This window comes from Neodiprion pinetum, chromosome 2, assembly GCF_021155775.2.
Source record: "Neodiprion pinetum isolate iyNeoPine1 chromosome 2, iyNeoPine1.2, whole genome shotgun sequence".
Lineage (NCBI taxonomy): Eukaryota > Metazoa > Arthropoda > Insecta > Hymenoptera > Diprionidae > Neodiprion > Neodiprion pinetum.
Genome location: NC_060233.1, coordinates 1,767,820 through 1,794,330, shown reverse-complemented (window position 1 = coordinate 1,794,330; position 26,511 = coordinate 1,767,820). Strand labels below are relative to the sequence as shown.

The window sequence follows — 26,511 nt, the reverse complement described above, 5'->3', positions numbered from 1 at the left end:
TCGACTACCGATTAGAAACAGACCTCCAATAACTGTCCAGTTTTCGTCGACGGCAAAAAAGTGAAATTGTTACCTCACAACACCATTTCTTATTCCCAAGATAGAAAACTGATATTATCAGTTTCTTTTCACAACCAAATCAAAAATGCCCTGACAATTCAAAGTTTTCCAAATTTTTCAGGTGTGCGGCGACCCTGCGAAGGGTTAATTCAGTTCGAATTCGATGAAAATTGTAGAGGACCGAGTTTCTACGATGTCCCATTTCCTCCAGGCTACCCCGATTCGGTTGACAATTATCAATCCGTATGCCTACTGTGTACACATAACTCGTCTGTAAATCTGGTACATATATCGATGCTATCGACAGCTCGTTATCATCCCGTAAGGTGAGAAGAAGGGAGGAGGAGAGGAGAAGGTCGAGGATGAGGACGAGGGGCACCGCGGCGAGACGTAATGATAGATAACTAGTGCCTCGATGCCTGAATACAGTCGTTGAGAATTGGAATGAGGTGGCGGCGGTGGTGGTGGTGGTGTTGTTCCGGGCAACAGTAAGCTGCAAGTAACGCGATCGACCGGCGAAACGTCCGCGGTTAAAATCCGTCTGGTTACCGTCACCCGGCTTCTTCTGGCCTTCATCATTGTCGATCGTTCCATCGGCCGATTCGGTTCTCTCCGTTGGTTCGATCCGATCGTTGGATTAACGCGCCGGTTTTAAAACGACGAACCCGAACATCGACGGTACAAGTAGTCGGTCAGTCAGTGAGTTGGAATCGGGAATCGGTTACTCGACGAGTGCAAGGGCAGACTGCAGGATATCAAGAACTAAGGAAAAAAACCGCGATTCCAATCGTTCCAAGGGGGCGGGGGTGGGAGGGGGGTGGGGGAGGACGGTGTGCAGTACTAGGTGTGCATGGACTTGATACAACAAACCACAAGGTGAAACCCAACGGTCACTTGATTCCTGAAACCTAATCGTGAACCGGCCTACGGTCACCAAGAACCAACAGTATATTTGGGATACAGAAAAGAGAACTGTCCCAGTACTGCAGTATGTGAAACATGCGTAAAAGTGGATTGTGACGACGGTCGTGATGAGTCGAGTTACACATGCAAAAGCAGCGTGTAAGGTGTGTGTGGTACCTTCACCGTGTACAAGCGTAAAGAAAATTACAAAGATTATAGTCAAGGCGAAGCAACAATGAGCACCGTGACTGGAAACAAAAACAGTTCAACAAGGTGTAGATATTGAGTAAACGGTTGTTGCTGCACGCATGGACGATAATAACGTTTCGGTGAAACTATGCTGTTGTTTATGACTCAAAGGTTCGAATTCTGCAACATTGGTTGTACCTACCAACAACTATAGCCGGAGTGCTTGGCGTGCATTCGTAACGTGTATCTCCGTTTCGTTCTTTGCCTGTGCTTACCTGTCAACGTTCACATAATTCACATTTCGTATCGTTTCTTACACCGCACCGACTTAGTAAAGTTAGAAAAAACTTGTGAACTGTCCAAGCACGCGTGAATGTAACGACAAACGACAAGTCAGGGCATACCTTAGTTATATTCAACGATATTTCGTGTTTTCTGAGAAACGGTTAAAACGGACGATGAGTTTCACACTGCCAGGAGCGATTTGCATAGCGTAATAAATACCTATATACACACAACGGTGTACGCGTCGACTAGAATCGTGCAGACACCAAAGGAGGTTCGAGAGGGATCGTAAGGAACGATTACAAAGCTGTTTCGTTAGTCGAGTATGGGAGCTTAGTCAGTGATAATTACCATTTGGGCAAACATTTCGTCCGATATCCTACCACCTACCAATCAACCTACCGTGTAGGAAGGTTAAATTTCTAGTCACACACAAACACACAGGCGCAAAGTCGTCGCCACGTTGGCACGGTCAATTATTATTATTCGAATTCTTAACCGAGCTTTGCCAGTCTTTATCACCGACGACCGGTATTTATTGTTTTTTTTATTTTTCTCACGGAAGTTAAAGCGTTCTTCCTCACCGCCAATCCCTGCAGGTTCGTATACGATATCTTCAATAATTATACACTGTGCGCCTTTGGTATATTTCCGGCTTATTTCTTGTGCGATATACATATATGTACAGAGTAATTAGGAACGTTAAGTCCAACGCGATTGTATATCCACGATGTATAAATTATCCAACCTGAGCGTTATGTGCTCGGAAGGCACGGTACAATGTCGAGGGTCTTGCATACTTTATCTCCAAGCTCCCAGCTTCCGGTCTTACGGATTACGTATTATATCGTTCTACATCGTTTCTGCAATAGCTGATTAATCGCCACCTAGTGTCTCAGATATATTTCGATCTGAATAACTAATTACTAATCTGGGTTTCGAGCTACACTATAAATATATAAAAGTAACTGCGTTGATGCTTACACATGCAAAAATTTGGTGATCTATAACTATTGATCGGTGAATCGAAGATATGCGAGATATTTCTCAACAATCCATTTCGTCATAATCGATATACGTGAAAAAAATGAAAAATTCGTTATACATATATCGTAATAAAAAAGAGGAATTTTTTTTTTTTTTTGTTTGCTATCTTACAGCCAAATTCAACAATACAGAATTTCAACGCTTGTAAATTTACTCCTGTGTTTCAAGTATAAATCGTCACTGTCTGTGCGTTAGGTATATTATATTATTGCAATATACACACATCGCGTGTACGAGAAGGAAATCATTACGGAGGATTAAAATTTTATCGATAAAAAAGTTATTAAAACAGAAGACAAAAATAGAAGAATGAAATTTTTTTTTTTTTTTTTTTTACTTTTGTTTTCAAATGATACCGCCCGAGATTAGAAACCAATGGCGTGTACATCGAGAGCGAAGTTGAAGTACGCTGTGTGTAGAAATACATGTAATCGACTAGCAGGAGCTACACATACGATGTATATAAGTATATAATAAAGTATACGTTATACCGATTACCGGTCCGAACGATTGTGTCAGCAGAAATTTCGAATATCCGCGTTATGCGCGAGGTTCAACGATTATAAAAGCGAAATATCGAAACGTAAGATCAAAGCTAAACACTTAAAGCAATTCATTCGGTCATTCATTCATATATACACTCCGCCCACTATTTTCTATTTAAAACGATAAATTTCCGGCGTCTCATTCAGGTCTCGATCGCAGACTTTTAAACAGCCGCCTTCGCTCCTGCCTGACATAGCACAATTACGTTAAATATATCCCGCATATATATGTATACATACACCTGTACGTTCTAGTTTATAATAATAGTTCACTTCGTCCGGCTTATACATATATATATATATATATATATGTATACATCGGTAAGATGCGCTATATAAGCATATACTTACGCCTCCTTTCACGGATGATTGATATACGGGATACCGAACGCCTAAAGCTAACGATAAATGATCGTTTGATTTGTAACGGAAACGGAATCGATGCTCGCCGATCCTTTTACGAAAGGGGAACTTCCGCAGGTGATAATCGATGAACGGAAAAAGGAAATGAATTTAATAGGAGGAAAAAAAAAATTAACGATAACAATAGTAATAATAATAACAACAACGATGATGAGGATGATGATGATGATAATAATGATAATAATAATAATAACGGAGAACGAAAAAGAAAAGGGATTTCATTCGTGCAGCTGCAGTTTCACGGCTACGTTTTATTACACCTGTACCGATTTTATCATCATCATCATCATCATCATCATTATTGCACAAATACAAGTGACATATTCGTATTCAAAATGTGTCCCGCACCGCTTCTCGAATATTTTAACCTGACAGAGGCCTAACGAATGTTGCGTTCATGACTCGTAGATACCGGTCATAGTCCTCCTTCTTACCAAATGAAATACACACGTATATATGTATGGTCAGGGTCAACTTTCGACGAGAGGGAAAAAGAGAGGAGGAGAGAAAGAAAAAAATAAAAATAAAAATAAATAACAAGCGACGAAAAAAAGAGGCAGAAAATGAATAAAAATGATGCGGTCCTTGAAACACTCGATGCGATTGAAATTCGACTTGAACGCCAATTCCGTCAGCTCTCTAATTTTACATTTTTCAGTATACACACAGATATCAAATGCATAATACGTACATAAGAACGATGCGAGTCTGAATCACACGGACGAACGACGCGTGAGTCATTTCTGTGCAAGGGGAACGATTGTCACGCCTTTGTAATATGAATAGGTAGTTGGGTACATAAGTATACGTAATACGGACGCCGAGCGCATTGCAGGTTTGTAATTAATTACCGGAATCAAAGGAATTGACATTGAGCTCATCCTTGTCGTTCAAAAAAATTGTTGCGATATAAACGCCAACGGTGAGTTTCTAAGTAAAAGAGAGAAAAAAAGAAAAGAAATAAAATGAATAAAAAATCCGTGCACCTCACTTGACAAGTAAGAAAATTAATTAACAATCATATAGCCGCGAGGTTCACCGTCCAAAATCAGTATGACAGTGAATTCAAGTATATATTTAATGATTATATTTCTTTGTTCAACGGTAAACGAGGCAACCGAGCGATAAAAACCTGTCTATATCAATCTATCTATCCGTTATAATCTGCTTATCTGTTTTCACACATCTATCTAGATCCATCTCATTAACTTTTTTAATTACCTATATACCGATCGGTGTGTACAATATCACCTGAACAATATAATCGCCCGCAACGCGAGTATACCAACCAAATCGCACGGATCGCCGAATACCGCGTTCAATCCCAATAATCGTAATCGTCGTCACCCGCATTATAATAAACCACATCCGACGTACGAGGTACTCGATTCAAACACGGTCTGTGTAATCTATGACCCTGTATAACGTGCAACGATTATACCCAATAAAAACAAAAAAAAAAAGTAAAATAAAGAAAAAGTTGCATATATGCCTATAAGGTGTATAATTTATTCCGTTCTCGAAGGTTGAACAGATTTCAAATCAAATGCCTACGCGTCGATTCTATAATACATGCACGGAAACATTAACGATGATTGCAGAAGTGATTCGTTTACATTTTTAAAAGTGACATAACTCGTCCATTTTCGTTCCATTGGTCGACAGAAGTAAAAAAAAAAAAAAAAAAAAGAAACATACGGAACTAAATACAAGACGGTTGTATAGCATCGAGTGCAAAAAATGCAGATTCGCCAAAATATGTGTAATATCGTAGGTATTACCTATAACAGATTTGCAATAACACGCCCCGCGCATATGTCTAAAAATCCACAATCGTTTGTCGAGGGCGTCTGGCAATTGAATTTCGTCGTATTAGACGGTATTTAGGCCGCGGAAAATTACGCGAACGAAGAGGGACGACGGAGGAAAAAAAAAAAAAAAATTATAAAACTTTTTGCTGGCTTCTTCGGAGGATAACAATAATTAATCACGTTTAGGTATGCCTACTGCATGACGGTTTCCATATAAACTTAAAAAAAAAATACGCCCGCGATACGGTACGAGAGAAAGAAAAACAACGCGGTAATAATAGTACATTGTGTAAGAAAGAGGCAAGCTCGGTCTTTTCGGGCCGAGCTTGAGTTTGCAATATGAGTCGTAGGTGAGACGAAGACGAATATATTGAAAATACGCGAGGCGAAAAGAACGTTGCTCCATTATTGCGCACGATTCGTTACGTAACAAGATTATGTCGGGCGTTTTTTCGCGAAGCACGAAATTGAGGTTAGGGTCGCGTAACGTCAGACTTGTCTGCAACAGCGCATGCGCGGAGTGCAGAAAATACCACTTTCGACACTCCTAGGACTTGAAAGTGGTATTTTCAGTATTCCGCGCATGCGCATTCGCAGACTAACTCTACCGTCATTGAAGCGGGAACTTTTTGTACGGAAAACAGGCATGAAAAAACGGGCAAAACATGCTCACGTTGCATAAAAGTATTTTTGTTTATCTGTTATTACACCAGCAGTACACCTATCGTTAGTATACGGTCTACGGAACTCTGGATAGTTGGAGTGGAGTGGAAAGTTCTCCAATATATTTCTCGCAGACGATTTGGAGTGTTGAAACACGCAGTGGTTGCGGTGTAGTAAGAAAATTACCCTCCCCGCTCGCGTGTCCTTAATTATAGATCAGAAATTTTAAAAATGTGCTACAAGAGTTTGTTCGAAAAAGTTAGCAGAAATAAAAAAAAAAAAAAAAAAAGAAAAGGTGAACAAAAAACGAAACGACGGATATGACTCAATTCCATTATATAATCCAATGATTTGCGATATGAGTGTCGTGTGTGTGTGTGTGTGTGTGTGTGTGTGTGTGAGATGTATCCCACTGTTTTGTTGTATCCAACTCTAATTTCACTCGCTGCACATATGCTTACTTTTCAATATCAAATATACAAAATTTTACGTAAAGCAAGGATGGAAAATAAAATTGGTTTATCAGTTATTGAATCATCATCGTCATGTATATTATACATTTAAGAACTTCGGTATAATGGTGACTCGACGTTTGTAAGGTGTAATAATGAAATGTGAAAAGATAAATTGAAACGATGTCCAGAATCGAAAATAACTTTACCTTCCCGGTTAATTTCGGCAAAAACAGCAGCATCCACGTACACACGTATAGTATGTACATGCACACCGTAATTAAGTATACCTATATAAACAAGTGGCTAATCTCGCGTAAAACCTGTTTTCCTTGAACAGAGCTAAGGTGTGATACGCATAAATCGAGACACATTATCGTGTGTATATAAAAACGCGTTTCGCGTGCATTTATTCAGGTATTCGCATTTTTGACGAAAAAAATTCTCGTTCCGTTCCTTTTTTATGTCCTCAATATTTTTCTTCAATTCTCAATTAACCTCCTTACCATCGAAATAGTCATAACGACGTGCTGAGCAAAAATCACAAATTTTCAATCCCATTCGAACAGACGATACGATAATAAAAATTCTGAGTCAACGACGAGAGGAAAATAATTCTGTCAAACACAATCGATAGACAAAAACAAATCTTCTCAAGCGCGTTTGAGACAATCGGATAGCGAGGGAAAAACACAAACGAAACAATATTTTTTCTCAGGTATATGTATGTATATATATCGAATACTTCAGAAACAGTCAAATGCGAGTGTTAATATCATTCTCACGTGGGTACGTTTGGTACGGTAATTATCTTTGGCTGGTAGCGTCACTTCGTATTGGTACCTCAGCATGCACAAACATGCTGCACACAGAAAAAATATAACTACACAACGCAAAGTTCCCAGACTATCCTCTTCTCTCCCTTCCTCTCTCTCTCTCTCTCTCTCTCTCTTTCTCTTTCCAACTGCACTTGCCATTCAAAACGCGTCAACGAAGTGATTATATGCCATAATGATATAGCGAAGGAGGATATTTACACAGACAGAAAGCGAAGCCCACGTGCAAATCGGCGCAAATGCGTCACCACGCTGGTGATCGGAACGTCTTTATTGTTTCCGCTCGCCATCGGTTATTATAATCGACAACAATTACGTTAAAAATTCGTTGAACGGTAGTATACCATGCGTATGTGTATAGCGCCAGGAAAAACTTATGGTACTTATTGCTCTACAGTCCTTAAATTTATTTAAAATTTTTTTTCGTAACCAAAGAACGATGTGCTAATATGGTTCTCCACGGTACGGAGTGAAAGTGAGCTCTTGAGCTATGATCAAACTCTAAATCACACAAATTTTAATATTCATGCAAACCTAATGGTGTTATAACCTTGTTCTCAGATCACGGAATCCATTTTGATCTCCGATATAGAAGAGGAGTCTGCGTCATGGGTTCGATGGCGATTTTCTCCGTCCGTTTTGTACATCGCCCGATATCGATAGGGGCAAAAAATACCTGAGATATATTCTATAGAATTATAGTTTGAAATTGAGTGGAAAGAACAGTCCAATTGTCGAAACAGTTGTTGGCAGACAGTGGAATATAGTGAATCCGCGCATCATGGACCAGAGTAGCATGGAGCTGGTCGCCAGGACCTCGTTAACATCCCTCAAAGTCGACGCGGCTCGCATCGTCTCGGCGAACAACCTCGATGACTGGACATGGACAAGCCTGAGGGTAAGTGATGCGGCACCTCGAATTTCCTGTGGACTCGTCATACTCGTAATTATATATGTGCACACACATCGTATCATTGTCACACTTCATACGGTGAGAATAGACCTCTTAGATCCGATTGATCCTCGGCCAAGATAGGCAAACGTCAACTGCCTTGGATTTGGTGGTGAATTTTAGTTTCGTGATTGAGAGCATGGGTAACAAACAACACGCGACCAGCAAGGAGAATTTGACGAACCACATTAAAGCCCAATAAGATTGCATCAATGGTGAATCAATCCGACAAGCTTGCGACATCGATATCACAATGGTAGAAAAGCGACTGGTTATGTTTTCTTTCTTTCTTTCTTCCTTCCTTCGAGTTACCTTAGATCGTAACAACCGATGTCCATTAATCGCTCGATGGACTACATCAGGATGCGGAACCATCCAAGGCAGGTACCTGCAGGACTTCGCAGGACACTCGGGACCCTCAGGAAAACGTGGAAAGAAGTTCTCGGCGAAAAATCCGGGTCTGATCGATCATTCAGAAAGAAAGAAAAACATGCGAGTCGCATTTTCTACCGTCGATGATCAGGGTCGCAAGCTAATCAATAGTAAGTCAATTCTGTGAACTTTCCTCACGTTGGCGTTGGATTTGGTGGTTGCTTCTCCAACCTCCGCACACGTTGCAAGTCCTGCACTATGTTGCGACTCTCCATGGATGACATCAAAAGCTGTAATCATCGCTCGGTGCCGTTCAGCAATTCGGTTGATCGGATGTCTGTGTCACGGCTTGGTCAAATAATTGACGCAGCAAATTTGCCAGAATCGATATTTCTTATCTTATACCATTGATGTCTTTCTTATCAGGCTTGTCGCATCGCCATAATCATTTTTACACTTCTCTGCTCCCCCCCCCCCAATTTACTACGAAGAGCTGTTAAACTGAGGAAAACATATTTTCTTTCATTCAACTAATTTCTAATGCCTAATTTCATTCTAAAATTAAACAAGACCACTGTCATCAACTGCTCTCAAATTAACACAAAAAGCTGCAAAATATGCAAAACAATTCGAACTATACTTTATACCCTGTTGACCGCGGGCTAGATCTTTTTCCCACAACAATGAAACCAACTTAACGATATAACGATCGTTATTGAACAGTGTGGCCGATATTTCCTAAATCCAATGCAACCAACAGATCGAACCTAACGGACGAACGACTCTGTCACATAACGACGGTTAAAATTAGCGTACTATAGATATATAATAATCGCGTCTATAAGCAGGGTCATTGAATCGCGCGTCTGCAAGTCACCTTCATTATCGAATCACTATATGTATGTAATAAAAAGTCATCATATTCATGAGATCTGCAGGCGTTACGTGAGCGGTTAAAAAGACAATATACTGGACCTGTACATACGTATACATTAGAGTGCTAGGCAAAAAAAAAAAATACTTTTTGCATGGAATTATTTTTTTTTGGCGAACTACTCTAGTTATGCATGGATAGGTTATACGTATATAATACCTGAACGCACCTGCCCGCCCATAACCGAAGTGAATAAAGTGTGGATCAATATACCGGTCGGAGGAAACGCGCACACGTTCTTGACATCCTAGCCACCACCACCACCACCACCACCATCACGACCAGAATCACAACCACCAGCAGCACCTTTACTGCCGTGGTCTCTGACCTACCCCAAGGTTTACCGTACGTTGAAATCTTGTTAGTAGCAGCGATATTGGCATCCAATTGTTTCTCTACCCATCCATCCATCCACCCATCCCATTGGTACACCAAGCTCGGTTCCAGAAGCAATTTGGAAGCTCCCGGCGCGTGCGTGTCGCTCATGGTTAGCTAAACCAGAGATCCAAGACAGACAGGCAGCTGGTTTAAGCCGCCACTGTTGCTCTCCTGGTCATCCGCGGTGTTATCCCCGGATTCTCTCCGTCAGTGACAAGAATCCTCTTCTCCGGCAGACGGTCGGCGCGTGTGCAGGTCCGTTTATAAGCCGTGGTTGATTGTGCCGCGCGCGCGGTTACGCTGACCTATAGACCTTTATAGACCGCGAACCACGCTCTTTTTCACATCCGATTTCCTCATTTTTCTTTTCTACCTTTCCTTCTCCCGGACAGCAGCCGTTTCCCCGGGCAAAGCCTCCCATCCCAGAGACCGCGGCATCCGCAAGCATTAAACCCGTCATCGTCTCTCGGACTAGCTGCGAATACAGGCACCCACTGAATGGATATATTAAAGCTTCCCGAAGCATGAGAACACCATTACATCACGACCACGTTGCTGCACGAGATTGCGATTACCGAATAGTCATTATACCGCGGATCAACGAGCACATTGGATATAGTAGAAACGATTATGCTTCTACTTTGACTTTTTCTCCTTCTTCTTCTTCTTCTTCTTCTTCTTTATTGTTGGTGCAGTGTAGTGTGCGTTGATACCAAGTGAACGATCGGAAATTGCATCGTCTTGTACCCGTGTACCAATAAATCGTTTCGAAGTCCATCGTAATAACAGGTGCCAAGTAGTTCATCGGTTGTTTTTGTTGTCGTTGTTTGTGAACGTGACAATTAGAGAGAGGATGTGATGCGTGTGCCGTTACTGCTGGGAAAAACGTTGTTGTGTGTTGATGGATAACCACGATACGGCTGGAATTAGAGAGACAGTTGTGCTTCGGGCTTCGACTGATTTAACGTATTCCTCCAACCTACCGAGAAACCAAATCGGGACTAACCTCACAAGGTATAAATCGAATTGTTCTAAATATAGAATATCGAGGTTTTGACAAGGCCAAGAGTTCAAGGCTCAATCCCTGCACCGGGCTGCCTGCCTCATGCCTCCAATCAATATTATAGGTACTCTATAAGCGATATCGGGACGTCTGACATTTCGGGACCCAGACTGCGGACTTTTTTCTACCTTTTGTTTTTCGCACTATAAACGAACACCGATTAACTTTTCTATTTGTATGATCAGTGCAAGGGATGAATACGTTACACATTCTTCATTGAAATGAAACTCTCTCTAACGTCATTCATCAAGATCCGTTCAAGCTTCTCATCTAAGCTCTAAGGTACGAAATAATTCAATTTATTCTAGTCGCGCGGTAAATAATTCGTACATCGTTATCGGGGAATCCGGAATATCGCAAAATTTCGAAAACGAGATAAATCCCTCAAATTTAGGATTCCTACGCTTTTTGGAATCTGAAATTCCCCGACTATTTTCCCGGTATTCCAGACTAAAGATAGGATTTTTTCCAGTAACTTTTCAAGAAATATTCCGCTGAATATTGAATATCTTTTTTACACATCAACCAACACTAATACCTTTAATTAATATTACCCAGTAACTAATCTTACCGTTTGACTATCAATTTACAAACAGCCTGTGATTTTCTATAACAAAAAGAAAACGAAAGAAGGTTTTAGTATTAAACAATATGTAAATGAAATTAACAAAAATTTCAAGTGTAATTTATTTTCTTCCCAAGATCGATAGTACTTTCTATAAGGAGCTTGTTTTTTCGACAGGCTAAAAATTCATTCTTATTTAATCGCGATAAAAGATCTTTTCCTACCGATCCTATAATGAGATAATATAAAGAAAAACAATCGGCTATAACTGGCATTGTTTCAGAGCCGGCAACAGCCAGCGATAAGACGGTGATTACAGAATATCGGTGGTAGTATAAGGATATATTTCACAGGATGTTGATCATCTCTGAGCGGTACGATTTTCATTTAGCAAAAACGAACGAGAGAACGAACGAATTAATTAATTAATTAACCGGAGATAATGTCGAGGAGGAAAAAGTCTGTTGATTAAAATAGGCTTATTATTATTATTATTATTATTATTATTATTATTATTAACTTATCGACTTGCATTTATTTGAAACGGTTTTTCAATTTTTAGTCGATTAATAACGATGGCTGTAATGTTTGGTATACTTTAAAAGATACGACCTATTAAATTTGACAAAAATAATATACCTGCGACGCGCACATTATACACGGCATTTTGTCTAGCTCACGGGTATACAAATAAAAGAATTTAACAACGTTAATAACAACAAACTATAATTAACACTAAACCAGAGCTAATTGACAAGCTGCTAGCCGTCTAGTTGTGAATGGATGTATTATTACAGTCGGTCGATTGATATCTGAATGCGTTTCACATTGCAGAACAATTTCTTCGTCGCTGTTTAATCAGGTTTGCCACAATTTTTTTTTTCGAGAAACAAATATTTCCCCCATGACAATTTCCCGGTTCCGGTAAGTTACTAAAACCTACATCGTTCAGATTATTAGCCTTGTATTCGGTTCGAATTCAATCCGGATTGAAGATCTGTGTCTTGAAAGTTACACAGTCAATTTTCAGCTAATAGTATTGAAAATTAATTGAGTTATAATATTTTTACTACCTAGAATGAGATTCATTTTTCGGATATTTTGTTTTTTATGAATTATTTTTTTTCTCTTCTTCATATTCAAAATTACATTTTTCTGAAGACAACTAAATTTGCCTTGAAATTTATTAGTCAAAGAGTTATCCGAGAATTTTTACCAACTTCTCCAAATCGACGTCGTTCCGTTTCTACGCGAGAATTTGATTTATAAAAATGAAGGAACGGTTATATTGACGTTAATCGTTACATCAATTTTGGTTACATCGTAAGTCTAGAAAAAAATACGAACGAAGGAAGATATTCAGACTATATAAATCAATAAAATCTGGGCTCACGAGCGTAAAAATTTTATTCGCTTCTCAGACGATTATAATTCAATGTGGCTTCGAGTTGATAACTGTAGGCTCATTGTATAGGTACGTACGTATATACAAAGTAAGGTCGTAAAATCTTTTGAAAATACCATATATATATATATATTGTAAATACGTATGCGTTATATCATTCGAAAAGCGCGTCTCACAAAAATATATTCGTTGTATACGATCGTACGGTTTTTTTCACGTTGTTTATTTTTTCACCTTTATTTAGAATCCCCGCGAGTCGATATTTATAGGTATACATATATAGGGCATTCCGTGTGAAATTAGCAGCCCATTGTACCTCACCCTCTTCGATTCTGATCATTTTTTAAGTATTATGTTCTTACCAACCGATGGTTTTTCCCAAGATTTTTTTCCCAAGGTCAAATAAAAAAAAAAAAAGAGTAAATATTGAGATCCCATTATCGCGTGATGCTTGAAAATCACATTTCAAATCATAGAACATGTATGAATTTTTTCAGATTTTCAAAAATGGCATTTTCGGAATGGATATTTCGATTTTATTCAAATTTCACCTGTGGCTAAATAATTTTGAAAAAAATTCCGAGACCTTTTCGGGTCGGTATGAACATCGTACTAAAAAATTATTAAACTCGAACAGCTATATGTATTATAAAAAATAATGTAACTAATCGGATTATTTTAATTTTTTTTACTATTGTTGTTATTTCGTTTTTAACACGACTCGAAACTAATTCTTTTCTCCACGATAATTTCCTACTCATCGTTCGTATGATAGAATGTTTATAACCGTTGTTTTCAACGACTGCGTGTTAGATCGTGTTACGGATACAATTTAGAAGATACGTATATATCAGATGTACGCACGAGATTAAAGTGTAAATAATAAGGTGAATAATAAACGATCTGGGAAATGAATATTAACGCGATAATTAGCGGATCGATTAAAAACAACTTTCCAACTAAATTAAACACCCACGATACAACGACGAGATGCGTGCGGTAACGTTACGGGAATGATGATGCTTAATCAGATCTAATTAAATTATAAACGTTACACCGAGCACAGTATCAAGCCGGTTTACAACAGTTTTGAATTTACACAAGTGTTTGCCGGTCGCGATTTCAAGTGCATGGCAAATTAACAATTTATACCCGTCGATCAGGGGGAACAGCTCGTACTATTTACCTCTGTATAATAACGATTTACCGCATTACGAATTCAATCAAACAATCAACACCTAATTATGTGACATTATTATATATGTGACATATATAATGATCTATAATATTATAGCGTGTAATTTAAATGGATATAATAACTGAAACGATTTATCTGCATGTCTTCAGAAACAATTCAAGTACAAGAATTTGGAAAAACTCTATCTAACCTACCAAAGAAGACTACAACATGGATACCTGTCCCTCTTCATTATACTTCACGGAATCCTGATCATAGTACACTCGGCCGTACTGGTCACAATGGTAAGCCAAGATAACGAGGAATGCCAATAACACCGTCCAACAAGAATTTTTAGTCTGGTTTCTAGATGTCGAACTTCCTTTTTTTTACACGTAATTAATATACGAGAGAAAGTGTTTCATTGGATAATTAGTTTGTTTTTGTAGAAACCGTAACGATACTTCAGATTTTAAGACAAATTCACCCATTTCCTCGAACATTTGTCGTAAATAAAAACCAGGCAGACTTGAGTTTTGCGTTTAAAATGACTTTCATCCGAAAATAACAATTAATAACAAACTTAGAATTGTAAAAAAAAAAGAAAAGGCAGCATGAACTTTCTCGTATCAAACTCCAAACGCAAATTACCTCCCCAAATTAGCCATAAACCAGAAAACTCTTCAAGACTTATCTATGAACATAAAAACAAGCAAACTTTACGAGTAATAAACAATGATTCCGGTTATTGAATCCGATGCATAGAATCGAAATTTGTCTGTCTCAACAGAGACTTAATTTTTATTTATTTATTGATTTTCCCCTCACGTTGTATACCTGTGTTGTTACACTCACCTAAATTTAGTAAAATATGGTAAAATAATAAAGTAAGAAAAAACGAACAGCCCAATCGACGAACAAGTAAAGAACCCTGTTATCGGGGTGCGCATCTGTTCCAGGGTACCTTGGAAGGTGCGCTACCCGATGTAATCACTTACAGTGTGATCGGGGTGCTTCTCTGCCCGTTGATCACGCTATCCTGCAGGACAAAATTCGTAGCAAAGGATCCCTGCGTGCCTGTTCTACTGTCATGCCTGACGGTTGCCTTACTGGTGATAGGCGACGTGGCTATGCCTCTTTACCGCGCCGCGAGCCAAGGCAACAACACTCCGGCGGTAAGGTATGGCCTCTTCTCATACAGATGATTAAACGATCGTTTCGTTACAGCCTTGTTCTTGTCGTTGTTTCGTTGATTGATGGGAAAAAAAATGTATTGAATGCGAATTCTCACGCCACGGTGACAATCATCTGACGACAGAATTCGCATTAACCCCAAGATTCAACTTTTATGAAAAAATAATATTTCATATTTCGCGTTCACTGATTACGAATCTGAAATCCAATTTCACAAATTCAATACGGCGGACGGTGATTTCAAATTTGTATCGAAACCGGTCGAAAAAGTTTACGTAGATGTTTATTCGGAATCATTGATTAAGAATCTGAAATCAGATTTTGAAAATTCAACATGGCGGACGAATATTTCATATTTCATCGAATACGGTAGAAAAAACTCTATGCAGAGGTTTTCGGGGTCGTTGACTGGATTCGCCGTAATGAATTTTCAAAATCTCATCTCAGATTCGTAATCAGCGACCCCAGAAACACCCGGGGGAAGTTTTTTCTCCGGATTCGATGGAATTTGAAATTTTCGTCCGCCATTTTCAATTTTTTAAATCCGATTTCAGACTCGTAATCAGTAACCCGAAAAACTTACAATTTTTGTAAAACGTGTATATATATGTGTGCGCGTGTGTGTGTAGAGGGGTAACTTTCTCGGAAATGAATCGTTCCTTCGATTTTCACAATTTCTTCCAATCAATTTCTTTCTAACGACAATAATTTACTTCATAACGCAATAATTACCAAAGGTGATCTTGAAGAATTTCCGTCATCCGTACGGCTGGAACCAACAAACCGAAGAAAAAAAAAAAAAAATCAAAATGGTCTGCCCATACTTTGTCTTGAGCAAACTTATCGTTAACGATATTTATATTAAACGTCATACGTAAAAATAGCTTGAACATCTCGTCTATAAATATCCCTAACGTCAAACTTTGAAAAGTAGGTATTCTAAACAAGAAATAGGGTAACGAAGGAAGAAACAACGCGGGAAAATTCTCTCTTGCGATATTTAGCAACCTGCTCGCAGCTTGGAATGATTAATAAAAAAAAAAAAAAAAAAAGAAAAAAAAAATTTATAGGGTTTCGTGAAAATCAATCAAAATTCAAAATACCCTTCTACCGCCGTCCAACGATACAAAAATATAACGACAAAGTATCGTAATCGCAGGCCGGCATACGCGACCCACACGCTTTTGGCCTGCTACGTATTTCTACCGTTGACGGAAAACCTGCACGCTTTTCTTCTCGGCATGACGGCCACCCTCTGTCACCTGGTCAGCCTGGCACTGGTCACGTACAAAGACGAGAGGTATCTACTTGGCAAGGTAATTGTATAACGCATGTGCTAAAGGAACCGCCACTTATAGTCACGAGTAGCGATAATTAATTCCTCGGAATTTAACCAGAAAGATCATCATCATCGTCGTCATTATACATAGTTTTCAATTCGCTTCCATAGTTGGTACCGGACGCGATTTACTTCATATGCGTAAACGGACTGGGACTTTATTTCCGTTTCATGAACGAGGTCATAATCAGAAGGTCGTTCCTTGATAGGCGGAAATGCGTCGAATCAACGTTGAAGCTAAACTACGAGAAGGAACAAGAGGTTCGTTATTTCGCTACCTAAAATTTATTATATCATCAGCCAAAAGTGAGTCTCGCTTAGAATATATTGAACACTTCGCGATCGAACAATAATCTGATAAGAATCAATCGTAACAAAGTTGATCAGTTCATTCGTTTTCGAATAATAATAATGCCAAAAAGGTAATAAAAAAAAAAGGAAAATTTTGGAAAACGAAATTATTCAAAATCGGCAAAAATTCCAAAAAATTCATAGATATTCAGAAAAATCAATGACTTTATTCTATATGAACTTGAAAAAATTTCACTAGAGATTCGTTGCACAAATTTCAATAACTTTTCGGCATTATTATTATTATTCAAAAACGAATGATCTCGTCAACTTGGTTACGATTGATTTTTTTTCTCAGATTATTATCCCATCGCGAAGCGTTCGATATTCTCACCGATAGTCACTTTTGGTTGGGAATACAAGTCCAATAAAACATTGACGAATTACGAGAAGGAACGTAATTTTTCAAAGAGTCGAATATCGTTGTAACAGAGATTGGAATTACGTTCGTATGATAACAGCATCGACAATTTTCGCTCAATTAAGCGTCGTTTTAAAAAAAAAATAATTTGATCATCGATATTTACAGGAACAGCTAACGCGGAGTATATTGCCGCAGCACATTGCGGCACAGATAAAAAAGGACTTCAGAAACATATTCAAGTTCATGGAGGAGCACAACACGATAAAACAGAAGACACCCTACAAGTATAAATTATTAAACAAGCTTTATCGTTGGATATTTCGATGCGAATGTCCGGCGGCTGTCTAATTTCACTAAACTATAATAGTTCTGTACAGACTATAAATAATAAAAGTGTAAACACGTTTTCAGCGATCTCTACGTGGAAACGCACAAGAACGTGAGCATTTTGTACGCAGACGTTGTAAATTTTTCCGGTCTGACGGTAACCCTGCCAGTTCAAAAGCTCGTCGAGACTCTGAACGATCTTTTCGGCAGCTTTGACGAGGCGTCGGAAAAACACAACGTTCTGCGTATCAAGTTCCTTGGAGATTGTTACTACTGCGTTAGCGGCGTGCCAAACCCGAACGCCCATCACGCAAAAAGCTGCGTCGACCTCGGTAAGGAGAGAAGAAGAGCGACGACGCCAAAAAAAAAAAAAAAAAAAATTCATTTCATTTTTCAACTCTCTTCTTTCATTATTTGTCACGGCTAAAAAAAAATGTTCAAACGAGCCGTCCCGGTCTGTTCCGCATCCCATACGAGCACAAAATCCGTAACGTGAATGGATGTTTGTATTTTCCTCAGGTCTGGACATGATCCAGATAATCCGAAAGGTGCGAGAACTGCGAGGTCTCGACGTAGACATGAGAATCGGAGTTCACTCGGGTACGATAATATCCGGTATCATCGGGGCGAACAAATGGCAATACGACGTCTGGTCCCGCGACGTCGTAATAGCGAATAAAATGGAGCAAACTGGTAGAGCGGGAAAGGTTCACGTTACCCAACAGACCCTGAACCTGCTGGACGTAAGCCAGTACAATTGCACGCCGGTAGAATCCGTCAACAACGAGACCCTCAACAAGTACAAGATAAAAACGTACCTCCTTACGCCGTCGCCATCGCCTCTTCTAATTTCCCATGATCGCGATTCGTTTGAGGTGCGTTAACGGTCCGATTTATAAATCCTGAATCCTGAATAAATAGTGAATCTCGAGGAAGAAATCTTCCGATTCAACAACGAATAGGCGCGATAACGATCGTTGACAAGCGAACCTTGTTGCAGAACAGCGAGAACCTCTTGACACCGGATGGGACAGAGTCCAGAGTCTACCTTAAGGCCCGAAGATCAAGCGCAAGACCCAGCATTTCATTTTCAGCGAAAAACAAGACCCGAAGTCAGCCAGTCGCTAATGGACACGCCGATGTCACCGTCGGCACGTTTCGGAGGCGAACCGCCTTCATGGGAACCAATTTACGACAGTATCAGCAAATGCTCAAGACAGCCGACGCTCATATGGAAACTGCGATACAACAGATGCCGCTGAGCAAATTCGAGTGAGTTTTACACGTACATGTATATTGGGATAGTCCTTGTTTAGGGTGTTGACAAATCCCCCCCCAACAACTTCAAATAATTCAAAAACAACGGGGGAGAAAAAATTCTTCGACACCCTGAATAAGGACGAACCTGAAATAAGTATATAAAACGGTATATTTATACCCTGGCAATTTTATGATTGATTAAAAAAATCACCTCTGATTTCACGAAGACTGTTTTCCAGGCAATGGTTCAAAGCCGAGCACCTGAACCCGTTTTTCCTAACGTTCCACGACTTGACCTGGGAGTTGCCGTTCATGCGAGAATCCGACCCGCTGTTCAAATTCTACGTGAGCTGTGCCGGATTGGTTTTGGTCTGCATGGGTTTCATGACTTTGGTACCGAGTCTAACGCAGTCGGCGTAAGTCGAATTTACATTAATCCAACCAACGTGCAGTGTTGTAAAAACACATGTTCCCCGCTGCATACGCGATAGTTTACATCATACTTTGTTGCAACAATCGTTTATGTAACCAGAGTCACGTTACGTGTAAACGCGATGTAATCTCAGTGAATAACGTTGATAGTTTGGATGTCATGCCCAACGAAAACTATTAAAAAAAATAAATAAGAACAAATACGATACGTGTAATAAAAAATATCTCCCTCTATTGTACGGAATGCAATCTGTCCGTCAATCGATATCGAACCGCTAGTCTTGTTGTTCGTGGTCGAAATCTGGTCTTCGGATCTAATCTCACTTAATACAAGAAAAACACGGTTTATCGCTTGTTCGCGAGTTTATCTTGCGAATATATATACTTCTTATACAGCCCCGCGTAACATGTATCCGATGGGTATAAAGAAAACACGTGGCTTGCGTCTCGATTCAATTTGTTAATTCGTTGTTACCAAGACAGTGGTTTCAAATATTACTCGCAAGAAATTAATCGAGTTGTAAAATGCATGATTAACCTTTAGCTGGCACCTTGGGCTCGATCGAAGTAAAATGTATCATTGTTGGATACATGATTGAAACTCTAATTGAGAAACACGTGTAATTCAGAAATATTTTGTAACTTTCAGATGGCACGTAAGCACGGGAATCGCTTACGGAATAGCTATGGCATTCCTAGTCTTGTTATTGCCTTTCACGTGGCTCCATTACGCTTGGACAAGGTGGAAGGACCCTCACGAAGAACAGGAGGGTCACGTTCCCCAGCCTGAGAATAAACTGCTACTATTTATGTATCAGACAAGCGTCAAGGTATGAGAAATCGTTGTACATGTGCGGGCACGAATCGTGTGTAACGTGCCTGTGTGATATAAATACCAGGGTTACTAATGTTTAAGTTTTCACAACATTTTCCTACCTCCTCCAAGTTTTGCGACAATTTTTTATTTCCAATATTTGTCACAAATCTTTCTATTTGGCACGTTAAATAAAAAAAAAGATGTTGAAAAATTAACCACCCTAATAAACACATGTAAAACAACCGCGATGAAAAACAACACATACTTCGTAACGTAATCAGCGTAAAATACTCGTACGTATGATCGAGTCACGTACTTCACCCGTAATCCTTAATATGACTTACAGCTGGCTTTAAAAACACATGCTTACTATATCTCGATTGTAAAAAGTTATCGTCGTTTTTAAACAAAGGTTCAAACTCGGTTTCAGTAGAAGATGAAAATGTTCTCTCTGACTGTGAAAATTTGAACGAGACTCATCAAACTAATCAAAAGATCGACTGATCAAAATTTTCGAACTTTGTTAAAACTTACAGTTTCACCTATAATTAAATTTCCTTGAATGAATAAATGCATGAATCACATATCGAAATGTTTGAATATAACTCAAAGTTTCTCTGCTAACCGCAGGTTGTCTGGAGCACTCTTTTACGAACCTGTCTCTACCTGGTGATCACAATTCTATTGGCAGCCTGTGCCATGGTGGACATGGTGGTACGTGATGAGTATAATTTGTAACCAAAAAAAAAAAACAAAGTTTCGTATCAAATATGAAAGAATCGCATCCTCACAATCTGTTTTTTTCTCTCTCTCTCTCTCTCTCTCTCTCTCTCTCTCTCTCAATAAAGGTGGAATGCGAAAACGTGGATTACCTCGCCCTGAACAACATCACCTCGAGCATAACAGCGATCGGAGCATCTGACGTAGAGTGCAACACACCGCAATGGGTAAGAAAATGTGCAAAAATTTAACACAATTGCATAATTATTAATTAATTCACAGCTTCAGGTCTTAAGCTGTAAGATTCACAAAACTATACGGATGTTTTTGGAAATTTTAGCAAATGACTCAGACGTGTTCGCTGGCAATATTGATGAGCTTTCTCTTCCTACGGATACACTTTTGCCTCAAGCTCATAATCGGATGCTCGATAATGGGCTTCTACACTTGGAACATCTGGGTATTCAGATCGGCCCTGTTTCAGGTGACAACTCGAATTAAATCAAACAATCGTAAAACATCGTTATTGACGAAATAATCGCGACCCTGTTTATTCCTCCACAGTCGGGCGAATCGTGGAACCCGCAATTGGAACCCAGAGTGGCTCACATTCTGAGCGTCGTTTTCCTCACATTTTCATTGCACATAATCGACCGTCAGGTGAGCGGTTGAAAATTAAATTTATACTTATTACGTGTAAATTTATACAAACATTTTCATTAATCGAATGATATAACGTTTCAGGCAGAGTACCTGAACAGACTTGACTACCAGTGGAAACGGCAGCTGACAAAAGAACAGGACGAGGCATTCCACACGCGAAATGCTAACAAAATGTTGCTGAGAAACATCCTTCCGGAGCACGTCGGTTCGTTTAAAGAATGTTTAATTAACGACGATGAAAAGTTTTTAGTAACGTTACCGCAGCGATGCGTGTTGAGGAAGCACGAATGTCTAAAATTTAGTGAACCACGATGAATAAAATATATACTAATATTTTTAAAATCCAACTGTTGCAAAGTCTTTACATAAAATTGTAAAATGATGATTTTTTCATTGACGTTTCGTTACGTTGACGTTACTAACTTCAGCCTCATTTTAATTCGACTTCAATGCGAGACAAATTTTTTTTAAACTTAAAACTTTCTTTCAGCCGAGTTTTACTTGAACACTAATAGAAACGAGGAACAACTCTATCACAAACCGTACGACACGGTAGCAGTGATGTTTGCATCGCTTACCGAATTGTCGATGGACGAAACGGACCTGACAGAAAAAAATATTCTCATTATTCTGAACCAGATAATTTGCGAATTCGACAAATTACTGTTCCAGCAGAGTTTTCTGAGAGTAGAGAAAATCAAAGTGGCTGGTGAGTTGATCGCGTTAAGAGGGGGGCAGTTTTTTTTTGTTCTTTGCTAAACAAACTTGAAACACTTGGAGCAATTTGAGCTTCAGGGCTTTATTATTTATAGTTTCAAGAACATTTTGGATTTGACATCACTGGCCAAGTTGCGACGGATAGAAAAAATTTTTTCACCGACAATCACTCCTCTTTTACCCTTTCTCGTTCAGGAACGACGTACATGGCGGCCTGCGGTCTGGACGCAGGTCACAGGGACTCCCTAAGGAGTTCAGGATCGGGAAGCCTGGACGAGGACGGCGAATCGGACGGGGAAAGAAAGCCGGGAGAGTATCGGCTCTACCACGAGCAAGAACACGTCGTAACAGTCATGACTAGATTCGCGGCCCAAATGATGCACGTCCTCGACGGTATCAACAGGGAGAAAATATCGAACATCGAACCGTACAAGTAAGATTTTCACGTGAAACGTGTTTCAAATTTAACTTAACTTCGATCGAACGATCTTCGAAATGTTCAAAGCGGCGTTACTGCGCCGAATAATTTGAAGAAAAAAACAAAAAACAAAAGGTTGCAATTATCATGTTTCATATTTTAGACTGAGGATCGGCATTTCGCACGGAGAAGTGACAGCCGGTGTGGTTGGAGCGCAAAAACCGCTTTACGACATCTGGGGAGATGCTGTGAACATGGCCTCGAGAATGGACACTACCGGAGTCCCGGGAAAAATTCAGGTATAGACTAGAAAGTTGCAGTTTCAACTCTTTGAGTCACACATTATTGCGCCGAGTCAACTTTTATAATATGATAACGTTGGATGGTTTTTCGCGTAGTTTATTACGAATCTGAAATCGGATTTCAAAAATTCAAAATGACGGATCCAATGTGCCCGACTAAAATTTCAAATTTTTGGGGTCTCTGATTGGATTCGCCATACTCAATTTTCAAAATCCGATTTCAGATTCATAATCGGCGACCACAAAAACCGTTGGACAGAGTTTTTTCTCCGGATTAGATCGAATTTAAAATTTTTGTCCACCATATTGGATCCGCCATTTTGAATTTTTAAAATACTATTTCGGATTCGTAATCAGCGATCCGCAAAACTTATAATTTATGTAAAACAATGTATATGTGTAGAGGAGTAACTTTATCGGAAATGAATTATTTCTTCGTTTTTCAAAGTTCTCTAACTATACAAAAATCGGATATAAAATAGGCGGTAAGAATACTTATTACCACTATGACTCAAAGTGTTGAAAAGTAAAAAATCATGAAATCATGCGACTCGAATCCGGATGAAACTTGCAACCTCGATGGACTATAATTCCATTTCGAAACTTGACAAAACAAAAAGTTTCAGTTGAGAGCTAATTTTTGAATTTCATTTTATTTCTAACCTCGCCTATGTCTGCAGGTAACGAAGGAAACTGCAGCCTTGTTGGAGCAACAGGGTGTCAAGTGCGAATTGCGGGGAGACACGTACGTGAAACCAAAGGGTTTGGTAACGACTTATTTCGTCGCGGTGAACGATCGTCGGCAAATTCAAAGATTGGAATCGATACAGGAGACAAGATTGTGAGCAAACGAGGCGCGCTGATTAAATCGCGATGAACACTGAAAAGTTGTTGTAGAAAAATTATCATTTCAATAATGCCATCCTTAAACAAGATCTGCGATAATTTGATTGAAACATTGCACGTACACAAAAACTACCAAAAAAAAAAAAACGCAATATTCAATATCCCCAAAAAATTTTAAGAAATTTCTCAATTAAATTCATCGTCACACGTGCGAATCAAGCTTGCTTTTTCGCAAAAGCCAGTCTCACATTCTTCGTATCCGAGACTCACAGTGTAGATGCATTTTAGCATCAGATATATACAACATGCCTAACGTATATATGTATATGTAACATGTGTGCCTGTGTGTGTGTATAATATTCGATTCGATTTTCAAGTCAGATATAAATCGTCAGACCTTGTATGAATTATATTACACGGACATTGTTACATACATTATATATACATGTATATATCTATAATTGTCAGCAACGTAAAAATATTTCCTCTGTCTCGAAAAGAGAGAAAATAATACATGTACAATATTGTATGGTTATATATACCATATAATATGCAATAGAAAATAGTATGCGTGTGTGTGAATAACAAATTTTCAAAATGACCAAAGACGACATAATGGAAATTATGTATAAATCGTACATATTATTATACATGATTTCCATGTTGAATTAAATCCGCGAAAAGATTATACGTTGTAGGGTATAATTATATAATATTAACGAACAGATTTAAAACGTTGCAGTTCTGCTGTCGGTTGAACTATTCACGATTTAAAAACAAACAACACGTAGGTACCTAACATCTGATCGATTGTATTTTTTTAAATTTTACCAAAGCTCGCGACACGTAGTGATCAATAATAATCTTTTCTTTTCACGTCCATCATATCACATGTTATTCGATAGTAAGAAACTAAAGTTAAAATAAAAGAAAAACATAATAAACTAGCAAGGACGCATAATCAGTTTCGAAAAATACTACGACTATTAATAATATCGTTGTTATTATCATTGGTAATCGTATAGCATATATACATATACATATATATATATAACTATTAGCGTATATCAATGTGAAAAATATTCGTGTAGTTTGAAATACATGCGCAGGCATCTCTAAATTCTACTCGACCTAATAAAATCGAACAAAAATTTCACCCCGAATAAGAAAGTTTGCGGAAAACTCTACAGGGCTTGATGCAAATTTTTCACATATGCGTATAACGGGCACAAATCAAAGAAAATTATACCGATTTTGCACCAAAGCGTGTGAAATTTGACACGAGAAGTAGTACTCGTAATTTTTAACAGCGTATATCATATACATATAGTATATTTTTTATTATCACTTTGACGATATATTTCAACAATGTGTATATCTATATCACGACCACATTAAATGTATATTATATATGACGTGTAGAAATGCAGATCAATGTGCAAAAAATCAAAAGACACATATGCATAAATAATATATTATAGACAGACCAAATCATTACACCTCTGTAAGGGTATAACAAATTAACTCAAGCCTATATAATTTATACAATATAAACTCTGTATATACTTATACGTACATGTATTTATGAAACATATAGGTGTATATGTAGTATGGTGTAAATCGTCGTAGCGTTACAAGTTCATCGTTTTACATGTGTTCGACGTATATAAGTATCTTAATTATAGAACAATTAACAAAGTAACGCAGCTGATTGTGATAATTTTCACGCGTTGGAAGAACAGTAACCGAAAAAATCGTCCGTATGAATTTAGAAATGAAAAATCGCGTTTACCGATGGTTTATGGATTTAGCTGTTGTGATTATACGTCCGTATATCTATACGTGTGTGTGTATTGGAATTTGATATGACAAATAATTTAACTATATCAGGCCTGGCTTGAACTCGCACGAACCCCTGTAATCATTTATTTGTCGATAGGGAAAGAGATAGAAAATAAATTTCAAGTCAGTAGAAAATAGAAAAATTAATCCAAGGCGTAAGTCGCGAAACTATATTTTCAATATCTGTGTATATAGATGTAAAATCTAGGTAAGGCATGTACCGTGTATACATAATACGCCTAAATGGATACGTGCATTAGACTTAAATATACACTTTTCATGTAATTAATTGTGTATAATTGTAAATAGTACTAATAACATGTATTGTAATGATGATTCTGTACGTCAATTTGATGCATGAATTGGGTTGTATGTGTGCGTATGGGTGTGTGAGAGAGTGCCGCGACGATGCATGTTCATCCCTTTTCAATAAAATATTTATGACGAGAGTCTAATTGTTGTGTTGTTATTTCTTGGATGATACTTAGATCGTTAGTATTTGAAATGGATTTCAAAATCAGACGACTCATTATTAAATAATAAATAATTAAATATTCTGCAAAAATAATTACAGACGGATTTTTATTAGTCCATTAACGAACCCGAAATTCATCTGTATAATACAGCATTAGTTACCGACTCTCAATCTACGGCAATGCCGACTTGACCTCGGAAGCGCAGGGTGGTAAGTCCACGCTCAAGTAGCGCGGCTTAACTTCAAAAAGAACATGATGGATATTTTTAACCTAAAAACTTTGACGCGAAATAGAAGAATAAGCTTCGTAAACCCTGAGAAAACAAGCCCAACGGGTATTTTCCAGTCTTCTGTATCCACCAATTCGTTAAATTAGAATGCAAT

At 38.5% G+C, this 26,511-nt stretch overlaps 1 protein-coding gene across 9 annotated transcripts; it reads left to right on the top strand.

Moving 5' to 3' along the window:
• Positions 1 to 891: 891 nt before the first annotated feature.
• On the top strand, positions 892 to 26,107 carry ACXD (Adenylyl cyclase X D). 9 transcript variants are annotated; one of them, XM_046613278.2, is made up of 21 exons: positions 892 to 1,127; positions 7,776 to 8,112; positions 14,231 to 14,365; positions 15,020 to 15,240; positions 16,414 to 16,570; positions 16,705 to 16,854; positions 17,474 to 17,592; positions 17,720 to 17,967; positions 18,155 to 18,510; positions 18,636 to 18,907; positions 19,123 to 19,311; positions 19,977 to 20,157; positions 20,775 to 20,858; positions 20,993 to 21,091; positions 21,205 to 21,348; positions 21,429 to 21,524; positions 21,609 to 21,732; positions 22,018 to 22,236; positions 22,440 to 22,677; positions 22,826 to 22,961; positions 23,645 to 26,107. In XM_046613278.2, the coding sequence occupies exons 2-21, from the start codon at positions 7,996 to 7,998 to the stop codon at positions 23,807 to 23,809; spliced, it is 3,450 nt and encodes a 1,149-aa protein (XP_046469234.1). In that variant the 5' UTR covers positions 892 to 1,127; positions 7,776 to 7,995; the 3' UTR covers positions 23,810 to 26,107. The 9 variants fall into 9 exon arrangements, with proteins under 9 accessions (XP_046469234.1, XP_046469233.1, XP_046469237.1 ...); XM_046613277.2 differs by having other exon boundaries at positions 892 to 1,323; XM_046613281.2 differs by having other exon boundaries at positions 892 to 2,036; positions 19,135 to 19,311.
• The last annotated feature ends 404 nt before the right edge of the window (positions 26,108 to 26,511 follow it).

What these genes read in the sequence shown, in the direction of transcription:
- ACXD (XM_046613278.2), top strand. Translation starts at nt 7,996, where the DNA reads ATGGACCAGAGTAGCATGGAGCTGGTCGCCAGGACCTCGTTAACATCC. An exon ending in GGACATGGACAAGCCTGAGG is followed by an intron (nt 8,113 to 14,230) that starts GTAAGTGATGCG and finishes GCATGTCTTCAG; the next exon opens with AAACAATTCAAGTACAAGAA. An exon ending in AAAAAGCTGCGTCGACCTCG is followed by an intron (nt 17,968 to 18,154) that starts GTAAGGAGAGAA and finishes TATTTTCCTCAG; the next exon opens with GTCTGGACATGATCCAGATA.